The sequence below is a fragment of the Hippoglossus hippoglossus genome, chromosome 17 (genome assembly GCF_009819705.1).
Source record: "Hippoglossus hippoglossus isolate fHipHip1 chromosome 17, fHipHip1.pri, whole genome shotgun sequence".
NCBI lineage: Eukaryota > Metazoa > Chordata > Actinopteri > Pleuronectiformes > Pleuronectidae > Hippoglossus > Hippoglossus hippoglossus.
Window position 1 is genome coordinate 24,686,024 of NC_047167.1, and position 23,108 is coordinate 24,709,131.

The following is a 23,108-nucleotide window of genomic DNA, read 5'->3' on the forward strand; positions in this document are numbered from 1 at the left end:
TCCCTGCTGATCTCAATCCAGTGATGAGTTGACAAACCTCTGACACTGACATCACAGACATTCACTTCAGCGTCAGAGGAACGAAACATCCTTGGGTAACCCTAAACCCAGCACCTGTCCATGATGGCCTGTGCGTTACAATCTTGTATGTCCAACCAGCTTCTAATATTCACACCTTACCCCTTCCTTTCGCTCTCCACTCCAAAGCATGTCGTCATCTGTCTGCATGAGGAGACTCTTCTGAATGCACACCCAGATCAGCCCTAGAGGCCAATTCTGCAAAGTAATCTCCAAAACAAACCATGATACCTTAATGACTGTCATTTATTCATCATGACATCAATGTTGGGGAATGTACATCACAGAAAGCTCTACATGGAGGATTAACTTAAGTAGCTTGACATTGTATTTGCTGATCTACAGAACAGTTTGAATATGGAAACCAATGATAACAATTGGATTTGTTAATACCTTCCCTCTCATCTTACACCTATAAATAGATAAGATTTTCTTAATATTTTTATAAACATGATTTTCAAGATTTGCCTTATTCAGACATACAGTATCATAATAGTGGTGAGATTCTTTATCGTTATTATATCTTTAAATAATTTAATAAAATATTAATATCATGCTGGATGTGCAATGTTTGTTGGTCCATAATCAATAATATATTTCTAAGTAGAAAAAAAACACAGCAATGATCGTACATAAGTAAATCAATTGCCACATATGCAAAAGAAAGATCACAGACTTGAACAGAAATACATGCACAGTGACTTCAAGGTAACAGCAATGACAGAAAATAACAACTCAATAGTTTCACTTTACACTTAAGACATTTAAATAGATTATGTCACTAAACTTTCTGATATATTCCACAGCAGAGAATCAAATCAGTACAACAAACTTATGTAAAGAAGGTGCACTTTTTCTTTTTGTTGCTTTTCTTCAGACACATTTTTTTGCTTTTGTTGGTAAAATATCAGACTCATTATATTTCTTTAAATAAAATGTGAGTTCCAGCAAAAGCAGACAATACTATCACACCATGCTTTTTAATTTACACTTCTGCTGAGAGAATAGAACTAGTATTTATTACAACGAGTTTTACTTTCAGAATGACAAAGAGTTGCATCTATCAGAGAAAGCCTTATGTGATCCAGCACACAGCTGCAGGACAATATTAGTTTCTCAGGAGAGGGGTTGGCCACATGCTGAACTGCTTGGACACAAGCATATCAAATTTCTTCTCATTTTCTCGACCTGCTATAAAATCGTCTTACTCCAAACGCTGGGTAAAGTTTTCAGGGAACAGTCCTTTTTGAGCAGCAGCTCCGAGTGTTAACCATTCACTTTCTTTGATCCCTGTGAGCCAGCCAGCATCCTGCAACAACAGCAACACAGAAACTCCACAATCAGTTGGGTTCACTGTTGATATTTATTCATTCCTTCAAACAGCCTGATGGACTTTAACACATCACTGGTGGTTCTTACCTGATCCTCTACTGAGGCTGTTGGAAGCACCAACACCACATCACCTCTCCTCAGTTCAAGCTCATCTGAATTTGCAGCATCAAAGTCGTGCATCGTCTCCACCTACAGGGTAAAACCAAGGACCACACCTCTATTTACATATCTGCAAGGAAAAGTATTTTTCCCTCTCAATTCTGGATATTTTTGCTTATTTGTCACATTTGAATATTTCAGATAACCCAAGTAATTGTATTATAACATAAAAACAATTTGTTTCCGATAATTTCATTATTTATAAGCATCAATCAATCAAATTGTATTTGTGTAGCCTATACTCACAAATCACAATTTGTCACATAAGGCTTAACAAGGTGTGACATCCTCTGTTCTTATCCCTCAACAAGAGGAAAACTACCTTATCAGAGCAAGAATGTATTTTTAACAATCAATCACCTTGTAAAGAAAATCTTCAGGATGATTCGACGTTGCACCAGATGGACTCATGTGTTTGATGGATTGATTTTGATCATCGTTGTCACTGATGACAGTGGGAGAGATGATGTCAGCGTCGCGGTCGTCATCACCTTCATTACTGGAGGCAGGTTCAATCACCACTGAGGGGATGGGCATATTTTCCTGCAGAGGACAAAAAAACTCTTATTAATAATCTTCTTTCAAAGACACACATCATTTATTAAATCTGTTCAGTGTTTTGGGGAATTTCATTCTTTATTTTCAGCAAAAGAAGAAACACAAAGGAAACTGATTAAGCTGTTGGTGATACAAAATTATGAACTGTAAAAAGTTTAAATGAAATTTTACTTTATCTTTAAAATACATTTTATAAAATTAAATATTAAAGCAAATTACATTTGCACCACTTCATGTATAAATGTACAAAATTTATTAAAATACCAAAGAAAAACTGTGCATTTTATGAACATAAACTAAATATAATGTGTCAGATCATAAAATATATCACAAAACAATAGTTACCGATGAAGCTGCTTCACCTGGAGGTGTCGTGGCTTCTTCAGCTTCAGGAATCTGTTGAAAGATATAATTATACTATTATAATAACAACAATATAATAATAATAATAATAATAATAATTTAGATTTGGTAATATTAGATACATCAAACACATTAGTGTAGCCTGTATTTTAGACCAACAAAATAAACTTAAAATAAATATTCTAAAGATAATTAATGAAATATATATTTAATTCATATTATAAAATACAATAAACCAGAGTTCAGTGTTGTGAGGCCACGTTAAGTCTCACAGCATCAAACTATCTATCTTACAGATCAAAGAAAAGTGGATACATCTAATTTATATAAAAATAATAAACCATTAGACTTCTGTAAAAAATGACAAAGAATAAAAAGCAGAGAAAAAAAAGATACCTCGTGTACTTTGATCTTGTCAGAGCTCGGAGAAGCAACAGTCGACTTTAAGAAGAAAAACATAATTAGCCCACAAACACTGTGTCGGTACAAAAAGTGACCGAGCTGCAGTGAACACAACACTGAGGATGATGATGATGATCATAATGATGAAGATAAAGAAGAAGATGATGTTGAAGATCTTCATGATGATGATGACGAAGCAGAAGATGATGATGAAGACAATGATGAAGATGATGAAGTTGAAGATCTTGATAATGATGAAGATGATGAAGATCATGATGAACGTGATTAAGATAATGATGTTGAAGATCTTGATGATGATGAAGATGAAGAAGATAAAGACGATCTTATTGATGATGATGATGATAAAGATAATGATGTTAAAGATCTTGATGATGATGAAGATGATGATGAAAATAATGGTGAAGATGATGAAGATCATAATGATGATGAAGAGAATGATGAAGATCATAATGATGATGAAGAGAATGATGAAGAACTCACTGCAGGCTTCTCCTCCTCTGGACTTCCAGAACGATCTGCTGTATCTTCCTCACCAGCAGGGGGAGTTGAAAGTGCCTCCACGTCTCCAGCAGGAGGCGCTGCAGGTTCGTCCAGTTCCTCAGCTGGTTCTAATGCTGAAGCAGCTTGAACGTCTGAGGCTTCAGGAGCGTGATCGTTGTTCTTTCGCAAAAGAAGATGGTGGTTAGCATGAGTGTTAGCGTTAGCATTAAGCCTGACTTTGAATGTGACACTTCGATCTCTGATAATAATTTAAATAAAAGGCTCAAACAAGCAAACCTCACGTTAATTTCTTCATGTCAGAAACGTTTAACATGAATTTAAAGTTTTAAATAAAGCGTTCAAGAGTTTCTGTGAGGAACCAAAATGAATGTGATCTGAAGCTTCTCATGAGATAAAACAAACTACAGTTCAAACTAAAATGTGTAAATTGAAATATTATTCAATTACATTTCAAACACATCAATAAAATAATTCACATTAAATGTTTATAATGAAAACTCACCATCTTATCAAAATCAGCAAAGAATGACGGGTTTGACAAATCCTTCAGCCAGCAGGAAGTAAACCAGAGAGGAAGAAACGTTACGTCGAAACATCAAGATCCAAAAACACGAACATGAACCACAACAGAGAACAATTTACAGAACGTTAAGACATGAGACATGAGGGAGTAGGACAATAATACTAAAAACAGTTATTATCATTATTATCATTATCTCTACTGTTTCTATTGTAACTTTGATCTGACCCAATACAAATCTTTGTAAGAATGAAGTTAAACTGAAATTAAATGTAACTCAGACTGAAACTTAAGTGAAAACAATATCACATTTAACTTAAAAATAATTAAATCTGATGACTGAACTAAAAGATGTTAAAAGAAAAACTATTCATCTCATGTCAAATATACATTTTGATGTTTGCAGAAAATAGATGTTATTTAAATGTTAGAAATAAAACATTTCTACATGAAAATGGATGAGAGGACAAAGCGAGCGGAGAGTTCAGGGATCCAGGTTTTTACCAAAACTACTTTCGCTCTATTGGTTTGTGTTGGAAGGTCGAAGGTGGGACAAGGATTGACTGATTTCTAATCTGTGCTAAGCTACCACACTAAAGACAGGAGGAGTCATGTACCTCTTCCTTTTCTGTATCTAGCTCTTGATACAACTTTCCAAATCTCCGGTTTGCAGCCTCGTCTTCGGACATGTCTGAATGTTCTGGTTCTTTGTGATTTCTGGCAAAGTTTACACCTTTAATTCCTTCAGTTGCTGCTCCACAGACGGACGCTGAGTTTGGTCGAGCGACAGAAGAATCGAAGCCTCTGATGTCACTAATTTTCTGCCAGGATGTGGTTTTGGAGGTGGGACCCTCAGTCCCCGAAGAAGCAGCTGGGAAACTGTTGGCAAAAGGGTCTGAATCCCACCCACTCCCCTTCCCAGTGACCTTAACCCGACCTCCCCCTGACTTCTCAACAAATGGATCAAATTCAAATCCACCCTCCTCGTTTCCACACTTTGTTTTACCCAAGAACTCTGAATCAAACGCACCACTTCCCTTTGTTTCGTCAAAAGGATCCGAATCAAACGCACCTCTTCCCTTTGTTTCGTCAAAAAGATCCGAATCAAACGCACCTCTTCCCTTTGTTTCATCAAAAGGATCCGAATCAAACGCACCTCTTCCCTTTGTTTCATCAAAAGGATCTGAATCAAACGCACCTCTTCCCTTTGTTTCGTCAAAAGGATCCGAATCAAACGCACCTCTTCCCTTTGTTTCGTCAAAAAGATCCGAATCAAACGCACCTCTTCCCTTTGTTTTGTCAAAAAGATCCGAATCAAACGCACCTCTTCCCTGTGTTTCGTCAAAAGGATCCGAATCAAACGCACCTCTTCCCTTTGTTTCGTCAAAAAGATCAGAATCAAACGCACCTCTTCCCTTTGTTTCGTCAAAAGGATCCGAATCAAACGCACCTCTTCCCTGTGTTTCAGCAAAAAGATCTGAATCAAACGCACCTCTTCCCTTTGTTTCGTCAAAAAGATCCGAATCAAACGCACCTCTTCCCTTTGTTTCGTCAAAAGGATCCGAATCAAACGCACCTCTTCCCTTTGTTTCGTCAAAAGGATCCGAATCAAACGCACCTCTTCCCTTTGTTTCTTCAAAAGTATCCGAATCAAACGCACCTCTTCCCTTTGTTTCTTCAAAAGGATCCGAATCAAACGCACCTCTTCCCTTTGTTTCTTCAAAAGGATCCGAATCAAACGCACCACTTCCCTGTGTTTCAGCAAAAGGATCCGAATCAAACGCACCTCTTCCCTGTGTTTCAGCAAAAGGATCCGAATCAAACGCACCTCCTCCTTTTGTTTCAGCTGAGGGAACTAAATCAAATGCACCTCTTCCCTGTGTTTCAGCAAAAGGATCCGAATCAAACGCACCTCTTCCCTGTGTTTCAGCAAAAGGATCCGAATCAAACGCACCACTTCCATGTGTTTTGCCAAAAGGATCCGAATCAAACGCACCTCCTCCTTTTGTTTCAGCTGAGCGAACTAAATCAAACGCACCTCCTCCCTTTGTTTCAGCTGAGGGAACTAAATCAAACGCACCTCCTCCCTTTGTTTCAGCTGAGGGAACTAAATCAAACGCACCTCCTCCCTTTGTTTCAGCTGAGGGAACTAAATCAAATGCACCTCCTCCCTGTGTTTCAGCTGAGGGAACTAAATCAAACGAACCTCCCGGATCAGAAAGGTCTCTGTGAACTGATGTGAGCTTGTCTTCTATTAAACAATCTCTCTTCATGTTGCTCACTGGTGAAGCTTCATGTCTCCACCCATCAGAGTCACACAGTGGGTGGTGATCATATGTAAGTTCATCATCAGCACTCCCCCAGCCTCCCCCCTGACCTCCATCCCCCCATTCCTCAGCAGTCTCGTACTCAGACCCAGAATTTTCTGGAGACCCGGACAACTTCTCTCTTCTGTCCTCTGTGCTGTCCTTAATCTGTTCTCCGAACTCGTTGGTGAATATCAGTCCTGGGGTGGACTTCCTGCGTTCTTCCAGCTCTGATAAGCCCCCCCCAACATCTTTCTGACCTGTCTCATCCTCATCACCTCGGACTGCAGTGGTAAGGTTGGGGTAAGTTTGAGAGTCCCACTTTCTAACCTCGTTTTCAGTTGCTGTGGCTGCCTCACTGTCCTGAGGAGGTGTGGCTGTATCTCCACCCGTCTGCCAGCCATCTGCCTGGTGCCTGTCCTGAGCCCCACCCTCTGCCTCGCCCTCCGTCTCGTCAGGTTCTACAGCAACGGCACCAGGGGCCTCGGCACTCGAAGAGGTATCTCCATTTGCTGAGACCGAACCAAAGTCAGCAGACCAGTCGGCGACGAAGCCGCCATCTGTAGCCTGCTCCAGAAAATCAACCAACAAAGGGTTAAGGTTTGACCCTGATCTGAACCCAGAGTCAAGACTGAAAGAGATCAGCTTCTGGTATGTTACAGTTTTCATCACATAGACAATTTAAAAATCATCAGGGATTCATCAGGTTCCCTCTATTATGGTGACATCATCATGTGTCTATGAATACTTACAGGCTGAGCAGTTTGAGAGTTTCCCTTTAAAAAAATAGAAACATGATCAAATGTTAAAATCTACACATGTATCTGTTGACTTTAATCTTTTATTTTGAGGAAATTATTCATATGTAAAGTTTCTTCACTTTTAATACACAATAATAATCTGAGTGTAAATTTACAGGATGAAGACAATGATTGTGAATATGAATTAAAATAATTCCCTATTAAAAATGACCCAAATGGACTAACTCACCGACCACATATCCCAAGGTACAGCAGTCTGAAAGAGCACATGTTGTTATTGTAGCTGATCCTCACATATTTTGTACAGATCAATATTTTAGAATAATGTGGATTTTCACTCTATAAAAACTCTTTTATATGGTAACTTAAGGATATTTGTCACCAGTCAGTCAACAGTAAATGTCATTGTCAGACTGTTGTTGATTTGGCTTGAAGACTGGCTGAAGCATGTGAGTTGATGAAAGAACCTGTGGTATCGGTGAAACACTCTCATCAGGCTGAAAAGCATCAAAGTCCAGGTCAAGAAGAGATTCTCCAGGTCGTTCATTGGGCTGCGGACAACATCCAAACAAAACCAGGTAAACAGGTTTCAAAATCCCACTGAGCACATCATATCATATAGATTTAACAAACACAGAGTCAGTGAGGACTCTAACCTGCGATGGTGAAGGTGCAGGTAAAAATTCTCCTCCAAACAGGTCAATGATCTGCTCCTCCGCCACCTCCTTCGTTGGTGTGGCCTTTGGGGGTGGACGAACCGGTGGTCCCTTTTTAAACTGTCAGAGGAAACAAGGAGTTAATTCAAAAATGTATCAAACAGAACTTCTTAACTTTTAATGAAAGATTTCACTGGATGTTTGGATGAAGCCACGTGGACAAAACACAAGCAATGATACAGTTCACTACGCTATGGCACTTTACACAGCATTACATATGATAGAGTTGTAATAGAGTTACACAATAACATTTCATTTTCTTCTTAGATTTACAGAAACTCTGGATTCTCTGGTTAGTATTATGGCCGTCAGTTTTTATGAGAGGATGAATTAGCAGCTGAATGCAATCAAAACTAAGCTAGAATTCCCAAGTTTATGATTCAAATCTCTATCTCGGAAGGAAATCGATTCATTTATAAAACCTAATTTCCAGCAAATCAATTCTTCATTCCTAATCAATAAGTGCATTATTATATCAATCAGAGATGTTACACTGTAGGTCATTCAATCTTAAGAAGTATTTTACTATTCGGACAATTGACATTTCATTTCTAACAGATGTGATGATATTACATGACACGAGCAGTCACATGATCCCACACGTTGTAAGCTTCAAACATGAAATTAAATTATTGACCAACCAATAAACAAGAGAAGGTTCAAAGTTTAACTTTTGGTAGTGTCATTAAATTAAAATAAAATTAAAATTATCTTTTAAGGAATTGATGGTAGAGTCTTTGTTAAATTAATTATTACAACAAACTTTGTATTTTTACTTGTAGGGTTAGGGTTAGGGGGTTAGGGTTAGGTAGGATTGAAAATCAAACAGACTTCAAATAAGTGTCAAATAATAATATTAATAACACATATTTCAATGTCTTCAAACATCATCTGTTAGGTTGATGTTTAATATCGGAGGGAAATGTTTGATCAACAGTCAAGATAAACAGAATAAATCATTTGAAATGTAAATAAAGTCTCTGATTTAGAGATTAGAAAACTCTGGGTGTAACCATAGCAACAGTTAGGGTTAGGATTAGGGTTAAAAAACTGAAGCGTGTAAATGTGGACTGAGCCTGGTCTGGTAAATGTGGATTTATGCAGAGGCTCAAATCTGATGTCAACAGCATCAATCCATGGAGCCCACCTGCCTGGTATCAACAGTCCAGCCTGCAGGAGGCGCTGTGATGGTGTGGGGATGTTTTCTTCACTCACTTTGGGTCTTAATAGCATCAATTATCAATCAATCACCATTCAATCAAGCTTTGAATGTTAATGTCTGTCTGAGAGTTGTTGCTGAACGTTGTTGCTGTTCATTACTTCCTGCAGAATAATGATCCAGATGTAAACTGAACCAAACTATATGAACACAACGTGTTCGAGTGACGCATCTTTAAATAATCGCAGACAGAAAACTGAAAAAAAGCTGAATGTGAGATGGTTACTTACCATGAATACATGAAGAGGATGGAGACACATGAACACATGAACAGGACAGAGACATGTTACAGGTCAGTGGGATAAAAACTGAAAATTATTCAGTTTATTTAATATTCTGATGTGTTAAACCACAAACACATGAACATCTACAACAATGATGAAAGGTTCTACTGTTTCTAATTCATTGTTCTGGTGATGGATGAAATCTTTTTAAAACACTGGTTCCCAACACAGATTCAGACTGCAAGGGCCCTGGTGGGAGGGGCAATCTTCTGAAGAAACAGTCTTCTATCGTTTTTAATGATCAGGAACATTCTGAGAGTCAGGAACCAACTGAGAGTCAGGAACCTACTGAGAGTCAGAAACTGTCTGAGAGTCAGGAACCAAGTGAGAGTCAGGAACCAACTGAGAGTCAATAACCTACTGAGAGTCAGGAACCTGCCGAGAGTCAGGAACATTCTGAGAGTCAGGAACCAACTGAGAGTCAGGAACCTACTGAGAGTCAGGAACCGTCTGAGAGTCAGGAACCAAGTGAGAGTCAGGAACCAACTGAGAGTCAAGAACCTACTGAGAGTCAAGAACCAACTGAGAGTCAGGAACCAACTGAGAGTCAGGAACCTACTGAGAGTCAGGAACCAACTGAGAGTCAGGAACCTACTGAGAGTCAGAAACCGTCTGAGAGTCAGGAACCAAGTGAGAGTCAGGAACCAACTGAGAGTCAAGAACCTACTGAGAGTCAGGAACCTACTGAGAGTCAGGAACCAAGTGAGAGTCAGGAACCAACTGAGAGTCAGGAACCTACTGAGAGTCAGAAACCGTCTGAGAGTCAGGAACCAAGTGAGAGTCAGGAACCAACTGAGAGTCAAGAACCTACTGAGAGTCAGGAACCTGCTGAGAGTCAGAAACCGACTGAGAGTCAGGAACCTGCTGAGAGTCAGGAACCAACTGAGAGTCAAGAACCTACTGAGAGTCAGGAAACCTGCCGATGAGTCAGGAAACATTCTGAAAGTCAGGAACCAACTGAGAGTCAGGAACCTACTGAGAGTCAGGAACCGTCTGAGAGTCAGGAACCGTCTGAGAGTCAGGAACCGTCTGAGAGTCAGGAACCGTCTGAGAGTCAGGAACCGTCTGAGAGTCAGGAACCAATGAGAGTCAAGAACCTACTGAGAGTCAAGAACCAACTGAGAGTCAGGAACCGTCTCAGAGTCAGGAACCAATTGAGAGTCAGGAACCAACTGAGAGTCAAGAACCTACTGAGAGTCAGGAACATACTGAGAGTCAGGAACCAACTGAGAGTCAGGAACCTGCCGAGAGTCAGGAACAAACTGAAAGTCAGGAACATCCTGAGAGTCAGGAACCAACTGAGTCAGGAACCTGCCGAGAGTCAGGAACCGACTGAGAGTCAGGAACCTGCCGAGAGTCAGGAACCTGCCGAGAGTCAGGAACATACTGAGAGTCAGGAACTTGCCGAGAGTCAGGAACATACTGAGAGTCAGGAACTATCTGAGAGTCAGGAACCAACTGAGAGTCAGGAACCTGCGGAGAGTCAGGGACCTGCCGAGAGTCAGGAACCTGCCGAGAGTCAGGAACCGTCTGAGAGTCAGGAACCGACTGAGAGACAGGAACCAACTGAGAGACAGGAACCAACTGAGTCAGGAACCTGCCGAGAGTCAGGAAGATACTGAGAGTCAGGAACCTGCTGAGAGTCAGGAACCGACTGAGAGTCAGGAACCGACTGAGAGTCAGGAACCAACTGAGAGTCAGGAACCTGCTGAGATTCAGGAACCGACTGAGAGTCAGGAACCAGCTGAGAGTCAGGAACCTGCTGAGAGTCAGGAACCTGCTGAGAGTCAGGAACCGACTGAGTCAGGAACCTGCCGAGAGTCAGGAACCGACTGAGAGCCAGGAACATACTGAGAGTCAGGAACATACTGAGAGTCAGGAACCTGCCGAGAGTCAGGAACCTGCCGAGAGTCAGGAACATACTGAGAGTCAGGAACTTGCCGAGAGTCAGGAACATACTGAGAGTCAGGAACTATCTGAGAGTCAGGAACCAACTGAGAGTCAGGAACCTGCCGAGAGTCAGGGACCTGCCGAGAGTCAGGAACCTGCCGAGAGTCAGGAACCGTCTGAGAGTCAGGAACCGTCTGAGAGACAGGAACCAACTGAGAGACAGGAACCAACTGAGTCAGGAACCTGCCGAGAGTCAGGAAGATACTGAGAGTCAGGAACCGACTGAGAGTCAGGAACCGACTGAGAGTCAGGAACCGACTGAGAGTCAGGAACCAACTGAGAGTCAGGAACCTGCTGAGATTCAGGAACCGACTGAGAATCAGGAACCAGCTGAGAGTCAGGAACCTGCTGAGAGTCAGGAACCAACTGAGAGTCAGGAACCTGCTGAGAGTCAGGAACCGACAGAGTCAGGAACCGACTGAGAGTCAGGAACCAACTGAGAGTCAGGAACATTCTGAGAGTCAGGAACCAACTGAGAGTCAGGAACCTACTGAGAGTCAGGAACCGTCTGAGAGTCAGGAACCGTCTGAGAGTCAGGAACCGTCTGAGAGTCAGGAACCAACTGAGAGTCAAGAACCTACTGAGAGTCAAGAACCAACTGAGAGTCAGGAACCGTCTCAGAGTCAGGAACCAAGTGAGAGTCAGGAACCAACTGAGAGTCAAGAACCTACTGAGAGTCAGGAACATACTGAGAGTCAGGAACAAACTGAGAGTCAGGAACAAACTGAAAGTCAGGAACATCCTGAGAGTCAGGAACCAACTGAGTCAGGAACCTGCCGAGAGTCAGGAACCTGCCGAGAGTCAGGAACCTGCCGAGAGTCAGGAACATACTGAGAGTCAGGAACTATCTGAGAGTCAGGAACTATCTGAGAGTCAGGAACCAACTGAGAGTCAGGAACCTGCGGAGAGTCAGGGACCTGCCGAGAGTCAGGAACCGTCTGAGAGTCAGGAACCTACTGAGAGACAGGAACCAACTGAGAGACAGGAACCAACTGAGTCAGGAACCTGCCGAGAGTCAGGAAGATACTGAGAGTCAGGAACCTGCTGAGAGTCAGGAACCGACTGAGAGTCAGGAACCAACTGAGAGTCAGGAACCTGCTGAGATTCAGGAACCGACTGAGAGTCAGGAACCAACTGAGAGTCAGGGAACCTGCTGAGAGTCCAGTGAACCTGCTGAGAGTCAGGAACCTGCTGAGAGTCAGGAACCTGCTGAGAGTCAGGAACCTGCTGAGATTCAGGAACCGACTGAGAGTCAGGAACCGACTGAGAGTCAGGAACCTGCTGAGAGTCAGGAACCGACTGAGAGTCAGGAACCGACTGAGAGTCAGGAACCAACTGAGAGTCAGGAACATTCTGAGAGTCAGGAACCAACTGAGAGTCAGGAACCTACTGAGAGTCAGGAACCGTCTGAGAGTCAGGAACCGTCTGAGAGTCAGGAACCGTCTGAGAGTCAGGAACCAACTGAGAGTCAAGAACCTACTGAGAGTCAAGAACCAACTGAGAGTCAGGAACCGTCTCAGAGTCAGGAACCAACTGAGAGTCAGGAACCAACTGAGAGTCAAGAACCTACTGAGAGTCAAGAACCAACTGAGAGTCAGGAACCGTCTCAGAGTCAGGAACCAAGTGAGAGTCAGGAACCAACTGAGAGTCAAGAACCTACTGAGAGTCAGGAACATACTGAGAGTCAGGAACCAACTGAGAGTCAGGAACCTGCCGAGAGTCAGGAACAAACTGAGAGTCAGGAACCTGCCGAGAGTCAGGAACAAACTGAAAGTCAGGAACATCCTGAGAGTCAGGAACCAACTGAGTCAGGAACCTGCCGAGAGTCAGGAACCGACTGAGAGCCAGGAACATACTGAGAGTCAGGAACCTGCCGAGAGTCAGGAACCTGCCGAGAGTCAGGAACATACTGAGAGTCAGGAACTTGCCGAGAGTCAGGAACATACTGAGAGTCAGGAACTATCTGAGAGTCAGGAACTATCTGAGAGTCAGGAACCAACTGAGAGTCAGGAACCTGCGGAGAGTCAGGGACCTGCCGAGAGTCAGGAACCGTCTGAGAGTCAGGAACCGACTGAGAGACAGGAACCAACTGAGACAGGAACCAACTGAGAGTCAGGAACCAACTGAGAGTCAGGAACCTGCTGAGATTCAGGAACCGACTGAGAGTCAGGAACCAACTGAGAGTCAGGAACCTGCTGAGAGTCAGGAACCAACTGAGAGTCAGGAACCTGCTGAGAGTCAGGAACCAACTGAGAGTCAGGAACCAACTGAGAGTCAGGAACCTGCTGAGATTCAGGAACCGACTGAGAGTCAGGAACCGACTGAGAGTCAGGAACCTGCTGAGAGTCAGGAACCGACTGAGAGTCAGGAACATACTGAGAGTCAGGAACTTGCCGAGAGTCAGGAACATACTGAGAGTCAGGAACTATCTGAGAGTCAGGAACCAACTGAGAGTCAGGAACCTGCCGAGAGTCAGGGACCTGCCGAGAGTCAGGAACCTGCCGAGAGTCAGGAACCGTCTGAGAGTCAGGAACCGTCTGAGAGACAGGAACCAACTGAGAGACAGGAACCAACTGAGTCAGGAACCTGCCGAGAGTCAGGAAGATACTGAGAGTCAGGAACCTGCTGAGAGTCAGGAACCGACTGAGAGTCAGGAACCGACTGAGAGTCAGGAACCAACTGAGAGTCAGGAACCTGCTGAGATTCAGGAACCGACTGAGAGTCAGGAACCGACTGAGAGTCAGGAACCTGCTGAGAGTCAGGAACCAACTGAGAGTCAGGAACCTACTGAGAGTCAGGAACCTACTGAGAGTCAGGAACCGTCTGAGAGTCAGGAACCGTCTGAGAGTCAAGAACCGTCTGAGAGTCAAGAACCAACTGAGAGTCAGGAACCGACTGAGAGTCAGGAACCAACTGAGAGTCAGGAACCGACTGAGAGTCAGGAACCTGCTGAGAGTCAGGAACCGACTGAGAGTCAGGAACCGACTGAGAGTCAGGAACCAACTGAGAGTCAGGAACCTGCTGAGAGTCAGGAACCGACTGAGAGTCAGGAACCGACTGAGAGTCAGGAACCGACTGAGAGTCAGGAACCTGCTGAGAGTCAGGAACCGACTGAGAGTCAGGAACCGACTGAGAGTCAGGAACCGACTGAGAGTCAGGAACCAACTGAGAGTCAGGAACCTGCTGAGAGTCAGGAACCAACTGAGAGTCAGGAACCTGCTGAGAGTCAGGAACCAACTGAGAGTCAGGAACCAACTGAGAGTCAGGAACCGACTGAGAGTCAGGAACCTGCTGAGAGTCAGGAACCGACTGAGAGTCAGGAACCGACTGAGAGTCAGGAACCGACTGAGAGTCAGGAACCAACTGAGAGTCAGGAACCTGCTGAGAGTCAGGAACCGACTGAGAGTCAGGAACCGACTGAGAGTCAGGAACCGACTGAGAGTCAGGAACCTGCTGAGAGTCAGGAACCGACTGAGAGTCAGGAACCGACTGAGAGTCAGGAACCAACTGAGAGTCAGGAACCTGCTGAGAGTCAGGAACCAACTGAGAGTCAGGAACCTGCTGAGAGTCAGGAACCAACTGAGAGTCAGGAACCAACTGAGAGTCAGGAACCTACTGAGAGTCAGGAACCTACTGAGAGTCAGGAACCTACTGAGAGTCAGGAACATACTGAGAGTCAGGAACCAACTGAGAGTCAGGAACCTGCTGAGAGTCAGGAACATACTGAGAGTCAGGAACTATCTGAGAGTCAGGAACTATCTGAGAGTCAGGAACTATCTGAGAGTCAGGAACCAACTGAGAGTCAGGAACCTGCTGAGAGTCAGGAACCGACTGAGAGTCAGGAACCTACTGAGAGTCAGGAACCAACTGAGAGTCAGGAGGGTTTTGTGTCGTATGTCCTTTATTTAAGCTAGAAGCACCTCTTTTATGCTGCTGATGAGGTAATAGGTAATGTCAGGAGGTGGAACGATCAAAGGAACCTTCATACTGAACGTTTACTGCACTGTTGAACTTAAATTTTTCACAAACTCTTTAAGGGTGAATAATTCCAGTCCAGAGATCGTAACTCTACTTTCAGACACAGACTTGATCTTCACAGAGAGACTAAACACTTTTTGAAATGAGACATTGTCTATCTCACCACTTTTTTTGTTGCAGTGTTGCATCATGGGAGTTAACAAAACCACACTCCACATCTAGTGATTTTTAATTTGAAGCCAGACATTTTGTCAACTGTCACAATATTAGTTTTATAGCGTAAAAAGTGATTCAAAACATGCTGAATGAAAACTGGGAACCAGTGTTGAAGACGAATGTCAGATCTCATGACCTGAACTCTCAGTAGAAATAAGGAACTATTCTACTGTCAGGTCTCAAATCTACTGTATATAACAAAATTATATATTATATAATATGTTATATATTCACACAATGCTCACATTTAAAGACATGACAACAAAATCACATTTTAAAGTCACGTATTCACTCACCAAGTTACAGACAAAAGTTTGCAGCAAAAAAAGTCACAGAAAGTTAATTTGAACATTATTATGAAACTGTTGTTTTTATCCTATATTTATATATCATTTTATATTTATGATCATTCTTATCTATACACTGACAGTCATGACTAACATCTGCCTGAGACCAGTCTGGATAAGATCTACCTGTGTTGGGGATTTTGGACGTGGTGGTCCAGGTGAGACAGGACGGAGCATATGATTGGAGCTGGAATCTGGACTCTCAAGTGGACTCTCATCTTCTGGTGGTGAGGGGGTTCTAGCAAGTCGTAATGGTCCTGAATCACTAGTGGACAAAACAGAAACTACATGATCGCAAGTATTCTGATTGGCTGCCTAGTGTCAGATGGTATATCACACAATTCCATATAAAACCTTTAATATTCAAAGTAAAAGTGATTCCCGGAGTGAACGGTCAAACTGACCTCGGGGCTCCTTGGATGGTAAACATTTTGTCAGAATGCTGTTCGCCCAGTTTGGTCATAACTTCATACAGCTGCCTGCACACCTGGACAGGTAGATTCAATCAAACATTATGTCTTCGTCGACAGAGGCAGACTGATAGTCCGTGTCAGAGCTCATTTCAGAGAACCCAAACCCAGATGAGATGTTAATAAGTGGTGAGAGAGGTAAAGTCTGTGTCGACTGACTGATCATCTGCATCATTAACATTCAAATCATCTAAAACATTTTTTATTGGTTTAATTTGTTAATGTTGTAGAAACAAGATTTGACTCACAAGGGAGATTTCTCTGTGAAACTTTGCCTCCAGACTCGTCACACTCTTGTAGGTGCTGATGTAGAAGCCGACTCGGCTGAAAGGGAAATATCATGTGTCATTGTAGCCAGATGATTTGAACAGTATTCAATAAGCAAATACTACATGCAACGCTGGAATGTTGTGAAAAACCCTTGTGAACAATTGAAAGCACAGAAGTCAAAAGTGTTTGGGTTAGTTAAGGTTTATAAGTGAAGCTTCCTCTGTTTCACACAACTTTGACCTGTGTAACATTTTGTGTTTGAAAGAATCCTTCAGTCTCTGAAGAGGATGGCACTCTACTGCTGATCTACAGGAACCATCAGGTTTCTTCAAAGACTGAATCTATGAGCTGTTTGAACACAACAGTGACTCAGCTGCAGCATCTTGGTTATTTAGGACCTCACCTGTCCCAGAGGGTCGGCAGTTCATCCTGCAGACCCACGTTCAGCTCATCAAACACCTTCTGAGACTTTTTCAGCTCGTCTTCTGCCTGAGAACAAAAATAGTGTCTCTTCACATCCAGACTCAAAGCATGCGACTGTTTCCTTTAACTTCTGAAGCCCACCGTGTTTCGTGGACTCACCTTCATCATCTTGCGGTCGTTCTTCATTCCAGACGTCTGCAGAGTTTCAACGTGGTGACGAGCACTGTCATAGTCAATCAGTTTCCTACTTCTCTTGGCCACACGAGTCTGAAACATCCCTTTTTAGTTTTCATTCTTTGGTTAAAAGTTAAAAATTTCTTAAATAACAAAAAAATGTGTTTGTTACCTTTAGGTCTGGGAACTGTTGCAGGTATGCATCTAGGTTCAGGAGCGTCGAGTCCACCAGTTTGTTATGGAAGTCTTCCCACAATGCATCACAGTCCTGCAGGAAACAAAGCCACTCGTGCCGTCACAGCAACAAATCAAAGCCCTGATGTAAGATGCCAGGGGTCAACATCCTGATCAGTCTGTCCCTGCAGTTTCATGTCCCACCGGGACAAAGTCTCCATGTTACAGAATTCAAAAAATTCCCCGGACATCTGTGCCTGTCACCTGGACACTATAGCTGCTTTCAGACATGAACTGAACTCTGGAAATTATCCACATTTTCTCTGGAGAAAGTGGATGTGTGAAGAGTAAACTTTGGGTAAAGCAATTCTCTGGACTTCATCCACAGGTCATGTCTGAAAATGGCTTATGTGTCACACCTGAACAGTCTGTAGTCCCTGGGCACGCAATAAAATAATAAAAGCATTGAAAATACATACAAATATAAAAGTGGTGGAAACTACAAATAGGGCCTGTTGAGGTGTGAACAATTTGCACAGATACATGAACAAGAGAGCAGCTGCCAACTTGAGCATAAGAATAACATGTAAGACAACAAATAACACAAATACAAAAACATTTCAAACCTGAACGCTTGTCTCACACCTGAACTCTCGTCTCACACCTGAACTCTCGTCTCACACTTGAACTCTCGTCTCACACCTGAACACCTGTGTCACACTAGAACACCTGTCTCACACTTGAACACTTGTCTCACACCTGAACTCTTGTCTCACACCTGAACTCTCATCTCACACCTGAACACCTGTCTCACACCTGAACACCTGTCTCACACCTGAACACCTGTCTCACACCTGAACTCTCGTCTCACACCTGAACTCTCGTCTCACACCTGAACTCTCGTCTCACACCTGAACTCTCGTCTCACAATTGAACACTTGTCTCACACCTGAACACTCGTCTCACACCTGAACACTTGTCTCACACCTGAACACTTGTCTCACACCTGAACACTTGTCTCACACCTGAACTCTCATCTCACACTTGAACACCTGTCTCACACCTGAACACCTGTCTCACACCTGAACACCTGTCTCACACCTGAACTCTCGTCTCACACCTGAACTCTCGTCTCACACCTGAACTCTCGTCTCACAATTGAACACTCGTCTCACACCTGAACTCTCGTCTCACACCTGAACTCTCGTCTCACACCTGAACTCTCGTCTCACACCTGAACTCTCGTCTCACAATTGAACACCTGTCTCACACCTGAACACTCGTCTCACACCTGAACACTCGTCTCACACCTGAACACTCGTCTCACACCTGAACACTCGTCTCACACCTGAACACTCGTCTCACACCTGAACACTCGTCTCACACCTGAACACTTGTCTCACACCTGAACACTTGTCTCACACCTGAACTCTCGTCTCACACCTGAACTCTCGTGTCACACCTGAACACTTGTCTCACATTTGAACACTTGTCTCACATTTGAACACTTGTCTCACACCTGAACACTCGTTTCACACCTGAACACTTGTCTCACACCTGAACTCTCATCTCACACTTGAACACTTGTCTCACACCTGAACACTTGTCTCACACCTGAACTCTCGTCTCACACCTGAACTCTCGTGTCACACCTGAACACTTGTCTCACATTTGAACACTTGTCTCACACCTGAACACTCGTTTCACACCTGAACTGTCGTCTCACACCTGAACACTCGTCTCACACCTGAACACTCGTCTCACACCTGAACACTCGTCTCACACCTGAACACTCGTCTCACACCTGAACACTTGTCTCACACCTGAACACTTGTCTCACACCTGAACTCTCGTCTCACACCTGAACTCTCGTGTCACACCTGAACACTTGTCTCACATTTGAACACTTGTCTCACACCTGAACACTCGTTTCACACCTGAACACTTGTCTCACACCTGAACTCTCATCTCACACTTGAACTCTCGTCTCACACCTGAACACTCGTCTCACACCTGAACACTCGTCTCACACCTGAACACTTGTCTCACACCTGAACACTTGTCTCACACCTGAACTCTCGTCTCACACCTGAACTCTCGTGTCACACCTGAACACTTGTCTCACATTTGAACACTTGTCTCACACCTGAACACTCGTTTCACACCTGAACTGTCGTCTCACACCTGAACTCTCGTCTCACATTTGAACACTCGTCTCACACCTGAACACTCGTATCACACCTGAACACTTGTCTCACACCTGAACTCTCGTCTCACACCTGAACACTTGTCTCACACCTGAACTCTCGTCTCACACCTGAACACTTGTCTCACACTTGAACTCTTGTGTCACACCTGGACACACATTAACGTCTGTCTCACACAGAGCAGCGTGCCTGTGTGGAGTGTTAAGGTGTGAATGTGTGACGTGTCTTTACAACTCTCACCTTCCCGATGGTCATCACGTCGTCTTTCCCATGCCAGTCTGGTTCGTAGACTTCATGCAGAGACTGCGTCAGGTTGATGGACGCCTGCTGCATTCCTGCACGACACAAACACCTTCACTGACCTCTGGTCCCCACCGAGACATGATAACCTCAAACTAACACACATGAAGTCCACAGAAATTGCTGAGGAGAACCTGTGAGCAGGTGAACTGAGAAGAACTCGAGTTCGATCAAAAGTAAGAACTTATTCCAGTTTTTATTGATGAATAAAAAATATTCATGTTTTTATTTTGGATCACATCCTGAATATAAAGTTTAACACATTTTCATTTATTTGTCTTTGATTTATGTATCTAGGTGATACTTACCATTATCTTATAATAATAATATTAACAATAATAATAAAAACTACAACACTATCATCATTAAAAAACGATTCAGGATATTGTTATATATATTTTACGTCTAAAAAACAGAAACTTCTTCACCTTTAATAGACGACATGTAGGATTTCATCTCCCTCTGCAGCCGAGAACCTTCAGACTAACACACACACACACACACACACACACACACACACACACACACACACACACACACACACACACACACACACACACACACACACACACACACACACACACACACACGGTTAGGTGAGTATTGGTTAATATTAATGTGAGGGGCTTGTTGACTCTCCATCAGTCTGTCAATGACTTAAGTCCAAAATGATTTTTCTCAACAGCCGTCACTGTGATGAAATGTGCTTCAGATACTCATGTTCCCTTCAGGTTTAACTGGAATAACTGTCACTCTTCCTCTAGCGCCATCATTAGGTGATGGCTTAACCACCAGCCTGAGTTTTAGTGATGATGTCATCTCTCACCTCCTGTCTCCTGAAATTAATCACCACTTGTTCAAACTGTTCATCTTTGGTCTCGTCTGCTTTCCCCAGTTTCTGCAGTACCTGAGAAAAAAAATCAAATAACGCTCTTTAAATAAAACCAATAACTGATGATTATTGTTATTCTTGTCAATCTCCTTCTCCTTCTCCTTATTATTCAGATTTACAAACATCACAGACTTTCTGCAGACTAGAAAAGGTTCCCACAAACATTCATGCAGTACTGTTTGTTGGATCAATATAGAGCTGCTCCGTATTTAATATGATGTGATTATAAAAACTCGACCCCAAACCCACCTAACTTTAAGGGCCGGGTCATTTCAGAAAAAGGCTTTCAGTGACTGACCAATCAGTGCAGATTTTGCTTTTTGGCGCTAATAGCTAGACCAAGTATTTCAGACAGAGGCTCTGCTTGAGACAGATCATGTGTGTTTGAATATCACCAAGTTAAAATGAACCTGTTTATATCACATCACTGCTCACTGATGCCACTATGTGTTAACTATGTAATAAAGTGACGTGTGTCTGGATGAGACCAAATGATCAACCTGCTGAACTTGTACTGAAAGCAGCTCAGTGAAGGTCCAGAATATGGAAACTAATTTTATTAATATTAAAATCCTATTTCTTTTTATTTTCTTATAGGTGATGGTTAAATGTTCTGTCAGTACAAACTGTAAACATTATTTCTTAGGACAAAGTTTTAATTTGACTTAAATGATTGGTATATATCACTGCTCTACATATCTTTTCTTACAAAGTTGACTCTGGAGAAAGGGCAGTGAGATTCTCTCAGCACGACTCTTGACCAAAGTCTGGACCAACCAGAAGCAGATCATATTTCAGCACCATGGACAGTTCTGACAGTCAGAACGAGGTAACGTTATATGCAGTTCTGATGATGATGTTGTGAACTATAAGTTCATTATGTTTTGACTGGACACATGTGACCGAGAAGAAATCAGACGATCGTGTGATGATTCACATCTGGATCATGAGAATAAAACAGCTGTTCTGTTTTTATATATTAATGTTGCTGTCGCAAAGAATTGTTGGACGGCATTGTCTCCTTTCCTTTCATAAAGGATAGTTGATGTTTCCTCTACTAAAGGAGATAAGTTAGGAAGCATTGAGCCTCCTTTCCTCAACAGTAGTTTATCCTGACTCTTGTTGAGGGTTAAGAACAGAGGATGTCTCACCTTGTTAAAGCCTATGAGACAAACTGGGATTTGTGAGTACGGGCTATACAAATAAAATTTGATTGATTGATTGATTTAGAGAATTGAAAAGATGTTATTATGAAACAGTTCAGGTCATTTCACTCAGTTCAGAAGGTCCCTAAGTAAACGATCTGACTTTTTAATGCAGCCAAGAAACTTCATCACCCTTAATGGCGGACGTGTCGAATTTCATCTCACACATCATCCGAGAACCTTCAGACTAACAAACACACACACTCTCACGCACACGCGCGCACACACACACACACACAAACACACACACACAGTGTTAATCCTTCGTCAGCTTCAGCCAATCAAAGTGCTCCGTCCGTTTCCGATGATTGTATTGTTTTTATGATTTATCGAACTTATGCTGACGTCATGTTCATGCGAATCAATATCTGATAATCAAAAATGGATAACTACGTCATCCTGATCACATCAACACGAGAGAACAGCTGATTATCAGAGAGAGAGACGCTGCACAGGCCGCAGCCAGCTACACCTCCACCTCCCCCCGTCCTCCATCCGTCCTCCATCCACCCTCCATCCATCCTCCTCTCTTACCTTCTCTTGTGCGCGGTTAAGACGTTTCTGCACGTTTTTGGCGAATATTCCTGTTTTTATTTCCGCCATAATGACCGCAAAGATAGAGAGAGAGAGAGCGAGAGAAAGGCGGATTAACACGGAGAGCGGCTGACAGGGGGGAGGGGTCTGTGCGTGTGTGTGCGTGCATCAAGTGGGACACTTTCTACTTCCTGTTGCGTCACTGAGTCACAACAATGTCCAGTCACTCTTTTCTACACGTAAATAAAATATTAGGTTTAATAAAAACATTCAGGAGGATTTACCTCTAAAGTTTTTCTTCCTTTACAAATCTATAATCTAAAGGAATTAATTAAAAATATATATGTACAAATTCACACATTCATTAAAAACACAATGTAAAGATTTTTCCACATGAAAAATCTTCCAGATTTATGTCCTCAACAACTTCCTGTTTGTCTGTTTATCTGACTGCTACTGAACATCTGTCTGGAATCATCAGCTGTGCAGAGCCTCATAAGGTCAAAACCAATTTCACGTATCTTTTGTGCACTTGTTGCCATGGTAACAAGACACATGCAGATAAGGACAATGGGAATCATCATCATCATCATCATCTGTAATATATTCAATTCATATTATATATTTTTTGTTTAAACCAAAATAATATGTATTATATTTATAATAGCATTTCTTTCTGCTGAGTTTATATTTTTATTCATATGAACATTTAAAGCCCCTGAGGCCCCTGAAGTCTGAACCAGTTCAT

General features: G+C 42.7%; 1 protein-coding gene across 1 annotated transcript; it reads right to left on the reverse strand.

Annotated features, from left to right (window-relative positions):
• Positions 1–1,245: 1,245 nt before the first annotated feature.
• On the reverse strand, positions 1,246–22,513 carry amph (amphiphysin). The gene is made up of 22 exons (XM_034613806.1): positions 22,361–22,513; positions 20,556–20,636; positions 20,158–20,212; positions 19,670–19,764; positions 17,221–17,316; positions 17,034–17,141; positions 16,855–16,940; positions 16,430–16,505; positions 16,116–16,198; positions 15,838–15,976; positions 7,658–7,777; positions 7,469–7,552; positions 7,231–7,257; positions 6,993–7,016; positions 6,571–6,807; positions 3,917–3,958; positions 3,394–3,573; positions 2,887–2,931; positions 2,473–2,523; positions 1,930–2,112; positions 1,498–1,599; positions 1,246–1,387 (listed from the first exon to the last, which is right to left on the reverse strand). Exons 1-22 carry the CDS (start codon positions 22,427–22,429, stop codon positions 1,283–1,285), a joined length of 2,088 nt encoding a protein of 695 aa, XP_034469697.1. The 5' UTR covers positions 22,430–22,513; the 3' UTR covers positions 1,246–1,282.
• Between the last annotated feature and the right edge of the window lie 595 nt (positions 22,514–23,108).

Coding starts and splice junctions, on each gene's coding strand:
- amph (XM_034613806.1), bottom strand. CDS start 22,429: ATGGCGGAAATAAAAACAGGAATATTCGCCAAAAACGTGCAGAAACGT. Junction 17,142..17,220: donor AACAGTTCCCAGACCTAAAG/GTAACAAACACA, acceptor GGGATGTTTCAG/ACTCGTGTGGCCAAGAGAAG. Junction 3,574..3,916: donor TTGCTGATTTTGATAAGATG/GTGAGTTTTCAT, acceptor CTTTTGCGAAAG/AACAACGATCACGCTCCTGA.